At 39.0% G+C, this 16,967-nt stretch overlaps 3 protein-coding genes across 4 annotated transcripts; 2 read left to right on the top strand and 1 right to left on the bottom strand.

Moving 5' to 3' along the window:
- Positions 1-1,067: 1,067 nt before the first annotated feature.
- Positions 1,068-1,939, top strand: ndufa2 (NADH:ubiquinone oxidoreductase subunit A2). The gene is made up of 3 exons (XM_087807465.1): positions 1,068-1,176; positions 1,576-1,682; positions 1,756-1,939. The coding sequence occupies exons 1-3, from the start codon at positions 1,073-1,075 to the stop codon at positions 1,845-1,847; spliced, it is 303 nt and encodes a 100-aa protein (XP_087663591.1). The 5' UTR covers positions 1,068-1,072; the 3' UTR covers positions 1,848-1,939.
- A 925-nt stretch (positions 1,940-2,864) lies between these two features.
- Positions 2,865-7,507, top strand: ik (IK cytokine). Of its 2 annotated transcripts, XM_087807456.1 has the most exons (20): positions 2,865-3,000; positions 3,461-3,527; positions 3,613-3,705; positions 3,789-3,848; positions 3,916-4,083; positions 4,151-4,265; positions 4,784-4,854; positions 4,929-4,975; positions 5,050-5,213; positions 5,398-5,506; positions 5,582-5,621; positions 5,777-5,963; positions 6,037-6,055; positions 6,140-6,219; positions 6,294-6,370; positions 6,438-6,495; positions 6,899-6,987; positions 7,055-7,163; positions 7,272-7,306; positions 7,367-7,507. In XM_087807456.1, exons 1-20 carry the CDS (start codon positions 2,991-2,993, stop codon positions 7,392-7,394), a joined length of 1,626 nt encoding a protein of 541 aa, XP_087663582.1. In that variant the 5' UTR covers positions 2,865-2,990; the 3' UTR covers positions 7,395-7,507. The 2 variants fall into 2 exon arrangements, with proteins under 2 accessions (XP_087663582.1, XP_087663583.1); XM_087807457.1 differs by lacking the exon at positions 6,037-6,055 and having other exon boundaries at positions 6,121-6,219.
- Positions 7,508-7,596: 89 nt separating this feature from the next.
- dacha (dachshund a) lies at positions 7,597-16,025 on the bottom strand. The gene is made up of 11 exons (XM_087808128.1): positions 15,541-16,025; positions 14,941-15,050; positions 12,055-12,162; positions 11,869-11,994; positions 11,645-11,796; positions 11,449-11,572; positions 10,246-10,400; positions 10,030-10,177; positions 9,861-9,971; positions 9,726-9,785; positions 7,597-8,572 (listed from the first exon to the last, which is right to left on the bottom strand). Exons 1-11 carry the CDS (start codon positions 16,023-16,025, stop codon positions 8,538-8,540), a joined length of 1,614 nt encoding a protein of 537 aa, XP_087664254.1. The 3' UTR covers positions 7,597-8,537.
- Positions 16,026-16,967: the final 942 nt, after the last annotated feature.

Raw genomic sequence — 16,967 nt, 5'->3', positions numbered from 1 at the left:
ACAACCAATCTTAAACAGAACACTTGTGTCTGGAGTACGGTGCTTATATTTATAAAGTTATTGCATAAATTTAAATAAAACATTTTAAAAAAGTTTTTCTATTTAAATATATACATATACATATATATAAATATATATATATACACAAAAAATCATCATCTTTTCTTTAAAACAACTGTTGAGAATTTTGCATTCTTTTTTAGAAAAATAATTTGATTTCACCTTCTAAAGCAAATATTGACCCAAATAATAATGTATTTTTAATAATCACTTTTGTAATAGTTTTTCATATTTTCAATATCTATCCATCCATCCATCCATTTCAATATTTAAATACCATTTGGTTTGGTTTTACTGGCTTTCTTAAATACATGTTAGAAATATGATAAATATTAATACCATCCTTATATATTTTTTAAATTTAAATTGTGTTTTGCTTGACAAATTAAAATAAATGAAGTGATATGTATACTGACGTCACCTATGTGGACCGTAATTTGTCCCGCCGAACTGCTGGGGACCAAAGAACATCGAGGGCACCTGACAGCCTGGAATGTCCAGTAGGACCTGGTGAGCAACGCAAACAGGAAGTAGACATACAAAATAATAATAATTCTTGTTGACAGGAATGATACACAAATTTAAAAAAAATGTAGTTTAGTTTATTGGTCTAAAAAGAAAGAAAGAAAGAAAGAAAGAAAGAAAGAAAGAAAGAAAGAAAGAAAGAAAGAAAGAAAGAAAGAAAGAAAGAAAGAAAGAAAGAAAGAAAGAAAGAAAGAAAGAAAGAAAGAAAGAAAGAAAGAAAGAAAGAAAGAAAGAAAGAAAGAAAGAAAGAAAGAAAGAAAATACATTTCGTTTTAAATTGTTCAATTTGAAAAACAAACCAAACAGAAATAGCACGATAAAATGTAGACTTTCTTTGAAATGGTATTCAGTGTTACCTCAAGAAACATTAAAAAAAAAAAAAGAGATCTTGAAGTGAATGTTATAATTAATTCAGTAGGATTTTAGCCTGTCAGGTCAAACTCGGGGCGTCAGTTACGCAAAGTCGCGTTGAGTGAACGTAACAAAAATGGCGACCGCCGTAGTTCGAGGTCTTGGCTCTACTCTGGGTAGAAATCTTCGAGAAATCCGCGTTCATCTCTGCCAGACGTCTGCGGCCAGTCAGGGGGCCAGGTGAGGACTTAACCTGGACTGGAAACCGATCTGAAGAGCTTAATTTAATATGGTTATTCTTTTAAATGGAAACGTCTCAATGACCCGCTAGCTGTTAGCTGCCACAGGAAACTAGCATCACAATGACAACTAGCTTAGAACTGAAATGATTGTTAAATGTATTGATGGTTATTTGCTTACGTCATAATGAGGCGTTTATGACTTATTTTATTTTTTATTTTAAGTACTCCTAATACAATATGCAACGATTGTGAATGTTTAATGATTATTAGCATTTGAATGTGTCGAGACAAGCTGCTGGTGTATAAATAAACCCATGTATATGGATCTTTTTTTAATTTACTACTACTACTATTTTTTTTTTTTCAACCAAATCAAATATTGTGTCTGTTGTGACAGAGAATTTGTGGAGCAGCACTATGTTACCTTGAAACGGGCCAATCCAGAATTCCCATTCCTGGTCAGGGAATGCTCCGGGGTCCAGGCCCGGGTGTGGGCACGATACGGTGAGTGGCATCACACTTGGAAGATTCTTTTTAGGGCTGTTTTCTCACTCATTCAACCATTTTGTGTTCACAGGCCATGGGAAAGAGCAAAGTGTCTCTGTGGAGAACATGTCCGCTGACCAAGTGGCCGCCAGTCTGCAGTCTCTGGTCCAATCCAAACCTTGAACTTGGCTCCTGAGTTGTTGTCCCTCACAGCTCTCTTGTTGGTTTATCTTGTAAATGTGTCGATGTTAATAAAGTAAATATGATCTACTCTACTGGTTCCCTCTATATTATCCATGTTACCTCTTCATTTACCGCATTCATCATCCATTTTAAAGTGGTTGCAGACATTTGAACTGGGCTGTGAATATTTGTAGTAAGATCTGATGCTTCGTGTCTTTTACATTTATGGAACCCTGCTAGATGTTCTTTATTAAGAAGGTTTCATACTTGCGCTATCACTCAATTCTACCTTCCTTGGAATGCCTAGAAATCCCCATTTGAGCTGCAATCAAATGGAGGAAATTTAGTTTTTTCCTGTTTTATTTCCTTTTCAGCAGATTTTTTAAAATAATCGATTAAAAAAAAAGAATCATGCAACGTTATTGTTCACCATTTGGTCCTGGAGAGCCTAACGTGGTTATACAACTGACCATGGGGTGGCAGCAGAGATACATCTATGTGCCATTTATTTATAGTTATACATTTTGAATAGGCTTTTCTTCAAAAAACAACAATACTATTGTTTGCCTTTCTGTGTTGCAATGTTTTTAATAAATAAGGGGAAATCCAATTAGTTAAATTAAGTATATTTATCGTCATCGGGAAAATTCTATAAAACATTAGTTAAAAGAACAACGCTCCTATAACAAATGTGTAATAAAAGAGTAATAAATTCGAACTCACTACGATCTACGTTCTATTCTAAGTGTTTTCTGCACCCGTTATTTAAGGCAACAACTCAGTATTTATTATCAAAGACGATAAGTTAGAATACATTTATATTCATTTAGATTTGACTGTTTGAATAAAATGCTTTTTTAAATAAAATAATAATTAACTTGAATCAGTTTGTCCTTTTCTGGAACCAAGATGATTTCAGTCATTTGAACGACACGATTAATATTGTTTAGTTTTGCGTGTGGTTGATGTTTCTTAATCATCCAGTTGGTGGCAGTCGCGTCTTGTGAAATTCGTTATGAACTGTAAACGCAAACGAAGAAGAAGGAAGCAGCAACCAGGCTAATAGCGAATAAGAGTATTCGCTCATTTCCGAGTCGTTTCGGAATATAATTTCTACTGGAATAAAACAAGGAAATCCACAAGATGCCGGAGAGTAAGTCGAAATTTGTTTTGCAATGTTTTTTCGACGCGTTAGGCTACACAACATTAGCTTGTTGTGGTTCTGTTGAAAAAGAACAGAATCTCCGGTTAAAACACCAAAACCACAACCATACACATGATATAAAGCGTTATCAATACATTTAATTTAACTTGTGACATTTAATTACTTTAGGTTGCTTTGATATGTAGAGATGTTGGTGGTTGTTTACCGAGCTAAGCTATCCTGGTCGTTGAAGCTAACTCTACACACTCCACAAGTTTTTTTTTTATACCCTTTTTAAGCTTCTTGTATCCTAAAAAAAATGATTGTCCTGATCTATTCTTCAATTAGTCTGATGAAAGATGCTGAACTACAGCTCACGTTTAAAATTCATCTTGTAGGAATTATTTATCTGAAAGATTAAGTAGCTATAGTAATGTTGACCTCATTGTTTACGATTTTACTTTTGCAGCTGAGAGTTACTCCAACCCTCTCGCTCCTGAGGGTCATGAAGTCGACGACCATCGATCGGCAGCTCAGTAAGTGTCATGTTTTACGAAATAATGAATTGATTTGCATATACACGTGTGTTATTATATCTGTACACTTTTCCAATATTTCCAGATCCAAGCTGACCAACGATGACTTCAGGAAACTGCTTATGACCCCGAGGGCAACACCATCGTCAGCGCCGCCATCCAAGTCAAGACATCATGAGTGAGTGATCAGCTATTATAGGTGTACGTCTGTAGTAGGACTTGGATTTATTTTCATACTGATGGTGATATTTTCTTTACTAGGATGCCCAGGGACTACAATGAAGATGAGGATCCAGCAGCGAGGAGGCGGAAGAAGAAGAGGTAGGAAACTAGTGAAGCCCTTGAAAAAGATGTAAATGTCTTTTAATACAACACAATTTTCCTTCAGCTACTATGCCAAGCTCCGTCAGCAGGAGATGGAGCGAGAGCGTGAGCTGGCTGAGAAATATCGAGATCGAGCCCGGGAGCGACGAGACGGCGTCAACAAGGACTACGAGGAGACGGAGCTGATAAGCACAACTGCCAATTACAGAGCCGTGGGACCAACCGCTGAGGCGTAAGCACCTTGAACACCACGTTTGGATGAATTGAAGTCCTGAAGTCGTTGCTGGTGTTTGATGTAGGGACAAGTCTGCAGCAGAGAAGCGTCGTCAGTTGATCCAGGAGTCTAAGTTCTTGGGTGGTGACATGGAGCATACTCACTTGGTGAAAGGTCTGGATTTTGCGCTGTTGCAGAAGGTAGGATGATGGTTTTCTCCAGGGTTCCTGCAGATCCTCGAAAATACAAAAGGCATAAAAATGGTGTATTAAGAAAAAGGCCTTAATAAGCCATTAAATCGCTTTAAACTATGACCACATTATAAGTAGGATTTTATGTTACTTAAAAATCTGCAAATGTTTATTTTTGGACAGGGGCGCATCATAGAGAAGTTTAAATCTAATGAGAATTGGCTGATCAAGCAACATTTTTCGTGCAGGAAACCTTTCAAAATCAGCACAATGGGAATCAACAGTTTTTTTCAGTTGAATAAAAACTTGTTTATTTAAGTCAATATTTGGGTAAAATTGTCTCTAAACCTATGTAATTAATGTGGTGTTTTTTTTATTTTTAAATTTTGGTTTCTTGTCGAGTTATTATTAATTTTAAGTTTAATTTTTTTCCAAGTCTTAATATTTCCTTTAATATTTCTTGCCTTAGGCTCAAGGAACTCTCTTCTCGGTGGAAAGTGTGTAGATATCGTCTGCTTTTTCTTTAGGTGCGAGCAGAAATCACCAGCAAGGAGAAAGAAGAGGAAGACATGATGGAGAAAGTCCAGAAGGAAACAAAGTATGACTGCATATCTCCGTCATTAATGACACTTCTGAAAAGTCTTGACAACTTTGTGCGTCTGACTCTCGCAGGAAAGATGTGGAGCCGGAGGAGAAGATTGAGTTCAAGACTCGGCTGGGTGAGTCAAAAGTCAAACTGGCTAATGGCACAAAGACGCAATCGTTGACGGGGTCAATTTTCTGTCTCACCCAGGAAGGAACATTTACAGAACCGTGTTCAGGTCCGGTCCAATTGAAAGGAACGAGCTGTTCCTGCCCGGCAGGATGGCTTACGTGGTGGATCTGGAGGACGAGTTCATCGACACAGACATTCCAACAACGTTGATTCGCAGCAAAGCTGACTGTCCCAGCATGGAGGTAAGAGTTCATCCTGCTCTCAACTTTTTTCAACACAATTGCTTGGATTTTAAGTCAAAGATCGGCAAAACTCAACAGTCATTCTTTGTATCTCAGAGTTATTACTGACACTCACACCAGATTTGACATATATTTGGTTTAAAGTCTTAATTGCTTCTGATTCTCATGTCTTTCTCACGTTCAGGCTCAGACGACGCTCACCACCAACGACATTGTCATCTCCAAACTGACCCAGATCTTGTCGTACCTCCGACAAGGCACTCGTCACAAGAAGTTGAAGAAAAAGGACAAAGGTTTTAGAGTTTGATTTTATGTTTGAAATGCTTAAAAAAGGCTTGTTTCAATATTTTGTTTTGGTTTTCTTAAAGGGAAACTGGATGAGAAACGAGCTCCTGAAGCTGATATAAGGTTGGTTGATGAGATAAATACAAAACCATTTTGCTATTGTATATTCTTAAAGGTCAAAACTAATAAAAGGCATAAAACCAAGCTATGGTGGCCAGTAACATCCTTTTTATCCAATTGTTTACATCGTCACACCTTCTCATGTCTTCTTCTTGAAGCATCTTTGACGACATCGGCGACTACATCCCGTCTGCGTCCTCGTCCTCCAAACCCTCCAAAGACAAGGAGCGACACAGAGAGCGAGACCGGGAGAGAGAGAGGGAGAGAGAGAGACGCGCAGAGAGAGAGGAGGAGAAGAGCCGGAGACACGAGTACTTCGAGAAGCCGCGAGCAGAAGAACTCAAGGTTCTGCTCTTGGTTCCTTCATGTTGCATTTAACAACAGCTAGTGAGGTAACCGTTTTTCCTCTTGTCTGCAGGTGATAGAGGTGGACGCAGGTGAGTTAAATCAAATGTTTTAGCAGATCCATGAGCAACGCAAACAAAACCTGCAGAAACTAAAGTGGTCCGATTGTGTCTCAGGTCCTGCTTCTGTCCGAGAGCAGATCAAGATGATCAACGAGAAGTTTGCAGGACAGGGTGGTAGCGAGTGGCAGGAGGCATATCCTTTTATCGGTCTTTCTGTGTGTGTGTTGCTGTTTGTGTTTACGCTTTAAGTCCTTAACTTCTTTGAACAACCCGGAGAGATGGAAAAGAACATTTGGGGGATTTCTTTGGAGGATCCAACTCGTATGCCGAGTGTTACCCTGCAACGTAAGACTAAAAAACATTCACACGTCTGAGAGTCGAACATGTACCGAGACTGTGACTGTGTGTCCAGGATGGATGATCTGGCGGTGGACAGTGATGAAGAAGTCGACTACAGCAAGATGGACCAGGTATTAAAATAAATCTATTTCAATACGATAATATTTCACATTAACATAATAAATTCATATATATATATTGTTTTTGCTGTTCAATTTAATTTATTTGGTTTATTTCTTAGTATTTTTTTTTTTTACATTAGTACATCATAGAAAATCAAATTAAATAATTGTGTGCACATTTATATTAAAGTAATGCTATTGTAATTTTACAATAAGACTATACATCATTTTAATCAAAATAATTTATAGTATTTAGACTATCTGGTTTATCATTATTTATTTTTCCTTTAATCACAAGTACCTTCAACTATTCAGCAGTTTGTTGAATGTTTATGTAAATATTTCGCATTGTCATTTACTCTTTCTATATCGATTTTCTTTGGTTTCGCGACTCAAAAACTGTTTGTTTCAGGGCAACAAGAAAGGCCCCCTGGGTCGCTGGGACTTCGACACTCAGGAGGAATACTCTGACTACATGAACAATAAGGAGGCGCTGCCCAAGTACGGCCACTTTTGTCTATTAAGCTCTTATTCAACGTGACCCACACTTACTCCGTTTGTCCTGCAGGGCGGCGTTCCAGTACGGCATCAAGATGTCCGAAGGCAGGAAGACCCGTCGATTCAAGGAGAAGAATGAGAAGGCAGAGCTGGACCGACAGTGGAACAAAATCAGCGCGGTAAGAGACAGTGATGGATGTTCTGGATGTTTAAGCGTTTATAGAGTCTTAATTAACAGTGTTGATTCTGTACTTTAAAATGACATCTTGAATCACTTCATTATTCAGATCCTGGAAAAGAGGAAGAAGGCGGAAGCTGACGGGTGAGTTCACACAATAAGAAGTAACAATAAACAAACACTAAAAACATGTTTTTCTTGCAGGGTTGATGTGAAACGACCAAAATATTAAAGTCTTCAATCAAGGAAACTCATGACCGTACAAGTGTTGTTTATTTTAGCATGTGAAATGATGAGTTGATTTTTTTGTTAGTTTAGTGACCCACAATAAAATTTACAATGTCACATTGAGACTCTTTTTCTTTTTTTTTCTTTTTTAAACAAATTCCTTACCAAAAAGAGGACTTGTATTAAAGGGGTAGGTGAATTTAACGGTTTGAGTGAAGGAGAGGGGAGAGGGCTGAACAAATGACAGTTTGATTGACATGTACCCATTGGATTATTTTGAAGTAACGGTCTTTAAGTGTTTTTGTGTCTGCAAGATTTGAGGGAGATTTTAAGAAAAATATTGAAATATTTATAATCTACCTTTTAAAGAAATGTCTTTAAAGCCTTTTTTTTAATACACCTTTGGTCAAATATTGATCTAAAAAAAGGTCAATCTGCAGGGGGGTCTGAAGCTAAAGTGTTGAAATGGACAATCAGACATTACCCAACGTCAAGGTTTTTCTTTTTAAACTTGATCAATACATTTCTATCCATCACATTCTTGTCAGAGCAGCTTGGAAAGCAGAGTTTGATCTCGTTACCTCCAACTTAATTCATTTTAAAACTCCTGAATTAATCCCGGCTTACTTTCAAATACTCTGCCCTTAAACAACAAAATGTAAATGTTCAAAGTTTCCTCTTTCATGTTGAGATTTGAATAAGTGGGCGGGGTTTAGACTCCTTCATTAGCATCTTATTAGCGTCTGAAATCCTCCTGGTGCTCTTGTTTATCAGTCCAGCCGTCCGTCCTCTCCCCCTCTCTTTCCCCCTCTCTCTCTCGCTAATTACCTGACTCGTGTTGGTCCGGTGGATAAACAGTCGTAGGTGTTGTTGATGGTTTTTGGGGGATTAATTAATTATCAACTTATTCCTATAATTAGCTCAAGCAAACATTCTCCGTTTGATACATGAACAGGCTTAATGACGGAGGGATGTTAACGAGATCAACAAACGGTAATTGAATACACTTGATTTCCTCTGTGGAGGTGGTCGTAGCTGGCTTCCTTTGTACACGGTGACCTAAAAAGTCAGTTTCCTGGTTGGGTTTTGCTCGAGGGTGAACAACAACTTATTGGACGTGAATGTTGGGAGTCCCCTCTGACCATCTTCAGAAAAGATGAAGGCTGGTGAACGTTCTTTTCTCTGCAGAAACAAAGAAAATAATTAAAACATTTTATTAAGTTTACTTTTGTTTAACCTTTATTAGGGATCATGTGAATGCAGACAATATTGGACATTACAAACCGCCTTCAATTAACTTTAAATATTGCATCAAGTTACATAGGCTTCTCACTAAAATAACTTCTTGACAATCAGTGGGATAAAAAATGTAATTAAAATCTCTAAAAACTAGCCTGGAGTGAGTCATAGGATTTTCATTGATCTAGAAAGTATGGATGGTCTAATAAGTTTAATGAAGCATTGTCATTATTTTCAAAATCCACTAAATCACTGTACTATTTTACTTACGTTGAACAATTGTTTTAATTAAAATGACATCATTTTTTAAACTGATGGCGCCACCTACTGACCTCTTAACCACATGACACTGTTTCAAGAAGCTTCATCAGTTAGAAAGTTAATTTTTATCAGCAGACTAGTTGGACAGTGTTGATTCTTACTTGAAACCATGCATTATGAAATAGAAGTTTCATTTGTTGAATCCAAATTATTCATCATTCTTGTATTTGTATAACTCTAAACACATTATAAAGCTTTAAAATAAACCTTTTTTAAATCCCTTTATTTTCGATTAAAAATGTTATCACAGTCAAATATGCACCGTGATTTGAACAAGACTTTGTTTTTGTTCCTACCTTTATATTTGTTTATATTTTCTTGAAACAAACACACAATTCGGAAGCTAAATACAAAAAATAAAGAAAAAAAACCCGTAAAGCAGTGGTAAACCGCAGGAATAGTGGGACAGAACATTTAGAATTACTAATATGCGATTTATTTCATGTGACATGCTGTCTGATTTCAAAGATTTTTTTCTTCTCTGTAGCCTGTCTCGACACTATGGTGAGTCATCCAGAAGTGACTAAGAGTAGACCTGCTGCTCCTCCATATTGAGGAAAAGCAGTTAAGATTGCTCCTGGGACTTGACAGAACATTTCCTTAACGTCTTACTTTGTGTGGAGCTAGGAGGACGCCCTGGGGGGACCCAGGACATGCTTGTGTTTTCAGGGGAGAAAACGAGGCCTCTTGACATGCGTATCAGTGTTTTTAGTATTGTTCATTTGCCACTAAATAACATTAAAAATCTTCAACTCTAATTTGTTTTTTTTGTCACCTTGAGGTGCAGAGTTCTCCTGTTGGTTGTTCTCCAGCTCACTCTCTGTAATCACTCCATCTGTTCAGATGAGAACAAGTTTTCAAGATCCATCGAACATATCAAAGCTTCTCGAGTTTCGTTTTTTGTCATCACCTGACAGAAAGTGTTCGATCGCTCGCTCACGATTCTTCGACTCCTGGTCCAGCGCCTCCTGCAGCCTCCGTGAGGCTCTTTTGACTTTCTTCAGCCTCCGCTGTGTTGACACTGAAGACAAATGTCTTCATGACTTGATCTAATGAGTCGACCGGCAGATGGATATCACCTCGTGTGTGGATCTCTGTAGTCAGTTGTCTCTGCAGCGCCTCCCTGGTGTCTCTGGCTCTCTCCAGCTCCACCTTCAACTCCGACCTCTCCAGCTGGCTGCTCTTGTCCTGAGAGCGGACCGTCTCCACCGCCACCTGCAGGAGACCCTGACACGAGGCAGCCCAGCGTGAGCTCTCAGGATGATGCATGACAGCGGAAAAGTCTTTGCTGATACCTGCACGTTATTCAGCAGTGATTCCAGGGAGGACAGACCCTCGGACAGCAAGGAAGGGTCCAGGGTGAAATTGGGGTGAGTGGCTGTTGGTAGTTGGGAGGTCATGGGAAGCTTCTCGCAGGCGGGTTTGAGAAGGTGGCAGGACTTTTGAACACCTGGGAACAGAACCAACAATTTAAGTTTTCTACTCGGGACAACATTAACTAGGAAAGGAAACCAAGACTTATTTCAAGAAGGGCCAGGTTAAGAATATGTGCCAAAACCAAGTAAATGTGAATCCCAAAACAGCAAACACAACTTGACTACCTAATATTAGAGGGTAAGTCTGATACTTCAATTATCTTTCTTTTATTCAAGGTACAACTATTTCTATTTTTTCTCCTCCGTCCCTAACGATTCTTGTAAAATTACTTTTCTTTGATGTCAGTTTAACTCATATTATAAGTCTCTGGATAACAAATGACATACTAAATGATCTGTTCATTTGCTTATCTTAATCACTGACATCTATATGTTTTAAAATCCACATTATCATCAATGTAATTTGGAGGTAACCATTCACACTCACCATATAAAATAACTTAGATGTGCTTTATATTTCTATCTTTTTTGGGGGGTTGTTGTTTTTTTTTAATAATTGGGGCAAGGTAAATGTAAATAACTGATCTTGTCAGTTGCTTTTCAGTTGAATATGCTTTTAAAGTTGTAACTTTACAAATGTACATGTGCTCAGGAGAGACAAAGACTTTGGAATTCATGCCTGAATCCTCAACTTAACTCCTAACAATAAATACATATATTTTTAATATTTAATGTAATTATTTATTTTATGAATAAAGTGTTAAACACAAATATTATATTAGATTAATAGGCAAAGGTTCTAATTTTGTCAACTCAGGGTCAAGCTGTCCCAACGGCCCAAAACAACACAAGGGATACCTCAAACACATTTGTTCAAGGGTTGAAAAGGTTGGAAAAAGAAAAGCATTGAAAAAGCTTAGGGAGAAATAAATTTAGAAATTAAGAATCAAATAATTTGTCATAATAATAAAGAGTAAAAGGCCTCATAGAATTTATTATGAATATATGTGTGTATAGTTGTATATGTGTATAAATGAATGTATATGTATATATACAGTATGTAAATATTTGTATATGCATACGTGTATATGTGTGCACGTGTATATGTGTGTGTGTGCTGACCAAGGTCCAGAGTGCACGCAGGTGAGGAAGATGAAGTTGACGACAGCTTTGACGGAGAATGGCTGGTAGAGTCAGTCGGGTGCAGGTCAAGCTGGTCTGGGGAAGGGCAGCCAGGATGGAACTCCTTGAGTGAATCAACAGAGAGATTTATCTGACAAACCCTGGCTTACTGGGACAGTGAGTCAAGTGAGCAAACCTTTTCGTCTTCGCTTTGCTGAATCAATGCTGCAACGTTGGTCAGACTGGTCAGTTGACTCATCTGGTTCATGGCCATCGCTACACCAGCAGGGGGCAGTCCCACAGGAAAGAAGGATTGTGGCATTACCATGAACGGAACCTCGGCTAAACCTGCAGATTTGGAATTGTAAGTCAAGCTCAGACTCCCCTGTTTAAGATTAAACGTTTTTGTTTTCTTCTTACGGTTAGCAAGCAGGGATAAGGGTTGCTTGACCCTGTGGTGCTGAGACAAAGCAGCAGGGGGCGCTAAAACTGAGGACGACGGGGAGAGGAGGCGCTCTTCCCTGTCCCACGATGCTTCACTCACACCTGCCGGACAAAGAGTGTTAAAACTTGACCAGCTGAATCCGGGGAAAACATTCGTCACACCCGTCTCGTCGTTCTCGGACTCCAGGCTGTTGTGTTGCCGACCTCCGTTGCCGTGGAAACCCATAACCATCCTCAACTTGTGAAGCTTCATGGCTTCTGCCATCAGACCTGTGAGAAACACTAATTACAGTCGGGAATCAATCGATAATTAATGAGATGAATTCCTGTTGTTGTTCCTCTCTAAATGTTCTTTATGATACATTATTAATGACTCCCTCCATCGTTCCAAATTATGATCGTCTAATTAATGAAATAGACGCCATCTTGGGATTCCTAATCCCCCGAGATCAACCGAGGTGCTGTACTTCAGCGGTTCGTAACGACACAGTGACACGCTGGGAGGAAGTGTTGCCGAACCACAGTACTAAGTTAGTTCACACCAAAGGCTCGACTTTAAAGTGTTTCAAGCGACATTTTTTTAAGAAGTCATCTGGAGTATCAGAGCAATTGTGTGAGTTGTGGCGCATTAATAAAACAGAGCCCAGATTGTATCGTGACTCACGCAGAGAGGGAAAATGTATCAGCAACAAGGACAAGTATGAAACTCTGATACATCCTCGGAAGGATTTGATGGACCCAGAATCAGATTTGACATTTATGGTCTGCCTCGCTGATCTGCCATCAACCTTTGACCTCCCCCAAGACATAACAAACACATTGAATAAACGTTGAAACGTTGTCATGCATACATTGGTATCTGATCTTGAAACAACATTTAAAGCTTTCGGTTTGATCAATTTAAAAACAAGCTTTGATTTTCAAATAATTATAATAGTGAATCAAAGTGTATTTAACTATACATGCATTGAATTATACATAAAGACCCCACTCTGTTCTAACTGGCATCAGATTCCCGACATGAATGTTGATCTAAAATCGGATTTCCAATGTTTCAAATTGTAACTCTAAGGAAATCGCGCACTTCACAATTAATATTTTGAGTGCACAAGTGTGTCCCAAAGAGCAGTATGCAAAAATGTAGTGCACACTCAATTGGATCGATTGACACTTTTCACCCTTAATGGCCGCCATCTTGGTGACGTAGATGACGCTAAACAAAAAAATAACGTCACTGACGTATCTTCGAGCAGATACCAGTGTTAATGTCTCGAGAAAACACTAAATTTACCACAAAACAACACAACAACAGTAATAAGAAAATGGAAACACAACTTAATAACTGTAAAAAATGCTGTGAAGAGTCAACGATTTCAACAGCTGGTTGCAATCAGCGTTTAAAAGTAGCAGAAGAAGAAGCTGTCGCGTAATTTCCGATTTGAGACAGTACTACACTGTGCAAGTATGTGCACTGTCATAAAGTGTACTGTAAACCGGTGCCCATGGAGAAGAGTGCGATTTGGTACACGGCAAAATTCAACCATTCCAACCATTGTAGTAAAGACTAACCTCTGCAACGTCCACTTCTAGTTGAGCATATGCGATAAATTATTTTTCTTATTAAAGCATGCCGTAAGCCTTTAGGTTTTTGTGTCTGAATTCCGATAGCTGATACAAGGCCTCCAGTAAAAAGCCCAGACAATAGCCGTACAACGCAGAAGAAAAGCTTATTGCTGCACAAAGGAGGTCATAAAGAAATGTCTTATGTGTGTACATGTTCTTGACCCTCAGGAGAACCAACGCCGTCTGTGGACTTCACTTTCCTAAAATGTTTTAATTATGTTCCTTATATGTCAGTGAGGGTTCTTTCATCTGTCCGTCTCTGACCTCGGTCGCCCAAAGTGTGCGTCTGTTTTTAATAAAGTTGTGTGTGGGTTTTATTAAGCTGTCAGATCTGTCAGGAGGTGAAAGGTTTGGAATGCAGCCCGTCGTCACGTTGACCACCGGAGCGTCTCGGCGGGATCTGAATCTCAAAACTAAGCAGGATCTTTGTTCGCATTCCGATCTGCGCCAGTGGACGCGAGAGTGCAGATGCACACGATCAAGACCAACAATCACCGGCCGCTATTGAACACTTAATACAATTTATTTTTAATGAGAAAAATATCATCTTAAGATTTCAACTGTTGTACATTCATTTAAAAATCACTTATTTATACAGTCACATATATATGAATGTATTTGTAAGAAATATATATTTTAAAATATATTTTAGTCATCAAAGCTGAAACCAAATCATACACCTCAGAATATTTGGTAATAATGTGTACATTTTAAATGAAAGTAAATATTTTATTTATTCGTAGTTTATTTTTCTTATTTATGTATACCGTAAGCCTTTAGGTTTTTGTGTCTGAATTCCGATAGCTGATACAAGGCCTCCAGTAAAAAAAAATGTTTTTTTAATAAATACAGAATAATTAAAACATATTATAGAATAGTTTGGCTCTGTTGTGGATTGCTGGTATTTGAAGAGTGTTTGCCTACAGACTTGAATTAAGAGGCTTTTCAGAGCGGAGATTAATAATAAGAAAAAAATGTGTTTTACCTGCAGGCACACACACACACACACACACACACACACTTGAGTGTGAGACTCAATCTGTCACTCATTTTGACATCTGCTAATTAAGCAGCTAATTATACCACTAATCACCGAGTAACTACACAATAATCTCAGACAGGTTGATCACGATTTGTCTCTGACAGACTCCTGCAGTGTTCTTTATTAATACACCCATTTACGGATAAGTCCTCATTTTTAAAATGTCGCCTGAGTTTTTCCTCTGAATGTTTGGCAGATTACTAGTGATGGGCTGATGAAGCTTCATGAAGCAGTGTCATGTTGTTGAGAGGTCAGTAGGTGGCGCCATTATTTTAAATACAATGTATTTTTTTGCAGAGACAGCCATTTAGTGGGCTCTAAAAAATAATGGCACTGCTTCATGAAGCTTCATCAGACCATCACCAATACTGCCGGTTACTGACCTGGCTGTGGCAGAAGGGCGGGGTTTAGCAAGCTGTGTGGGAGGAGTCTGGAGCCGTCACTCAACGTGGTCACGGCCAAGGTGCGTTTAGGAGGACGACCAGGGCGCGAGCTAGAAGAGATGAATGCAAATTGACCAAAAAATATTTTGAAATCAATTTTTTTTATGCGTGTGAAAAACATTTTATTTTTCCGCCACCGTTGCCTCATTAAAAATGTAAAAGCCCCAAAAACTGTCACACAATGGGGGAAACATTATAACACACATTGATGTCAAGGGACGTAACACACACACTAAATCCGATTTAACACTTTGTCGCACATCAACACCCTCCAGGTAGTAATTCGTTGAGCTCATCAAATTTAAGATTACCCACTTAATTGGCTTTATTTAAATTGTATTATTTCACCCTTTATTGCGTTAAAATGTTGTTGTTTTAAATAGTTTCTTATAATAGTTTATCAATAATTGTTGATTTTGTTTAAATAAATGAACATAAATTATGTTTTCAAATCATAATTGCAAATATTATTCTTTGAATATTCTATTAATTAAAATTTTTTTTATATAAAAGTTAGTAGTTAGATTTGTTCCGGCTCACCTGGCGTTGGTGCAGTCCCGGTACAGGGCGTTGAAGTCGGCTCGGGTGATGAGCTTGCAGCGGTTGACGCCCGGCTGGATGGCTCCGAGCCCCCGCAGGACGCGCACCTGCTCCACGGTGCAGACCACCGGGCTGATGTGCAGCCGCTTCAGCTTGGTGTAGACGGTGTGGAGCCCCCCCACCAGGTGCTTCAGGAACAGCTCGAACACCTGCGGGAGGCAGATGAGCTCCACGCCGTTGACGGTGAAAGACGCCACTTTGACGCCGTGAACTTCCACCATCCTGCACTCGGAGAGCGGCGGCGGCGCGGCGCTGCCGCTCGACACCGCGCCGCTGCCGCTCGCCACCTTCAGACACACAGAGACTCCGCCGCTCGACACCGCGCCGCTCAGGAACGCAGCGTCCAGGCGCGCACTCGCCGGATGAGAGGCGCCGTAGAGCGGATCCGAGAGAAACGGAGAGTCGGGGGTCGAGCCGGAGTCCATGTTGAAAGTGAAAACTCTCTTCCACAGTCACTTTGCTTTTTAAATGGATATCTGCTGCCCTGTTTTTGAGCTCGGACGTGATGCAGCCAATCACAAGAAAGTTGAACACAGAAGGTGTGTGATAGGCTGAGGGCGTGTCTCTGATATCTATTTGTTATTGAGTTCATTATTTCATTTTTTTTTCAACCTTTTCACCCTAACCATAAGAGTGTTTATGTTCCGCCCCGTTCTACCTCGCCTGCACTCTCTTCTTTACTCTTCTTCACCTTTGTCTGTTACTCTGGATAAATGAGCCTAAATAAACATTGATTTCCCTTATCTTTCACTTCTTCAAGCTTTTTTTTGTGTATTCTCATAAGCTCACAATAGGAAAAAAACAAACTTTATTAACTACATTTACACATCAAATCAAGCTGAAAAGCTTTAATTCAAAGGACTACTAATGTAAGTAATAGTTTTAAAAACCCAACTGACTCACTCACATGTTTCAAATGTCTTCTTCTCCAAGATGCAGTAAGTCCCTCATCATGACCATGTTTTGAACTTATTACTTCATAAAGATTACCTGCCTCATAAATCTTAACGAACGAGAGGTTACGAAAGTGAAGTCCATTATGACGTAACAATGGCTTCACTCCTCCTCCAGCCAGCTGTAATCACGTGACACTTTGTTAACAAAATGAGTCGCTTGGAGGTGGGGAGACGTCCTGGATTGATGATGCGCGGTGACAAACCTTGATTACCAATCATAGCAGAGTGGGCGGGTTTATGATAAACAAGATTTTCTCTCTAAAAAGTATGAATATTTAATTATAAGAGACGTTTGTACAAACACATACTGATCATTACAAACAATAGAGATCCAATATATATTTAAGAGACACTCAAATCAACACATTAGTTGACCTTTTAAACATATATTTTATTGTTTTGTTTCAGCGC

This window comes from Callionymus lyra, chromosome 14, assembly GCF_982586985.1.
Source record: "Callionymus lyra chromosome 14, fCalLyr1.hap1.1, whole genome shotgun sequence".
NCBI lineage: Eukaryota > Metazoa > Chordata > Actinopteri > Syngnathiformes > Callionymidae > Callionymus > Callionymus lyra.
The sequence above is the reverse complement of the archived record's forward strand: the minus strand, read 5'-3'. Positions and strand labels throughout refer to the sequence as shown.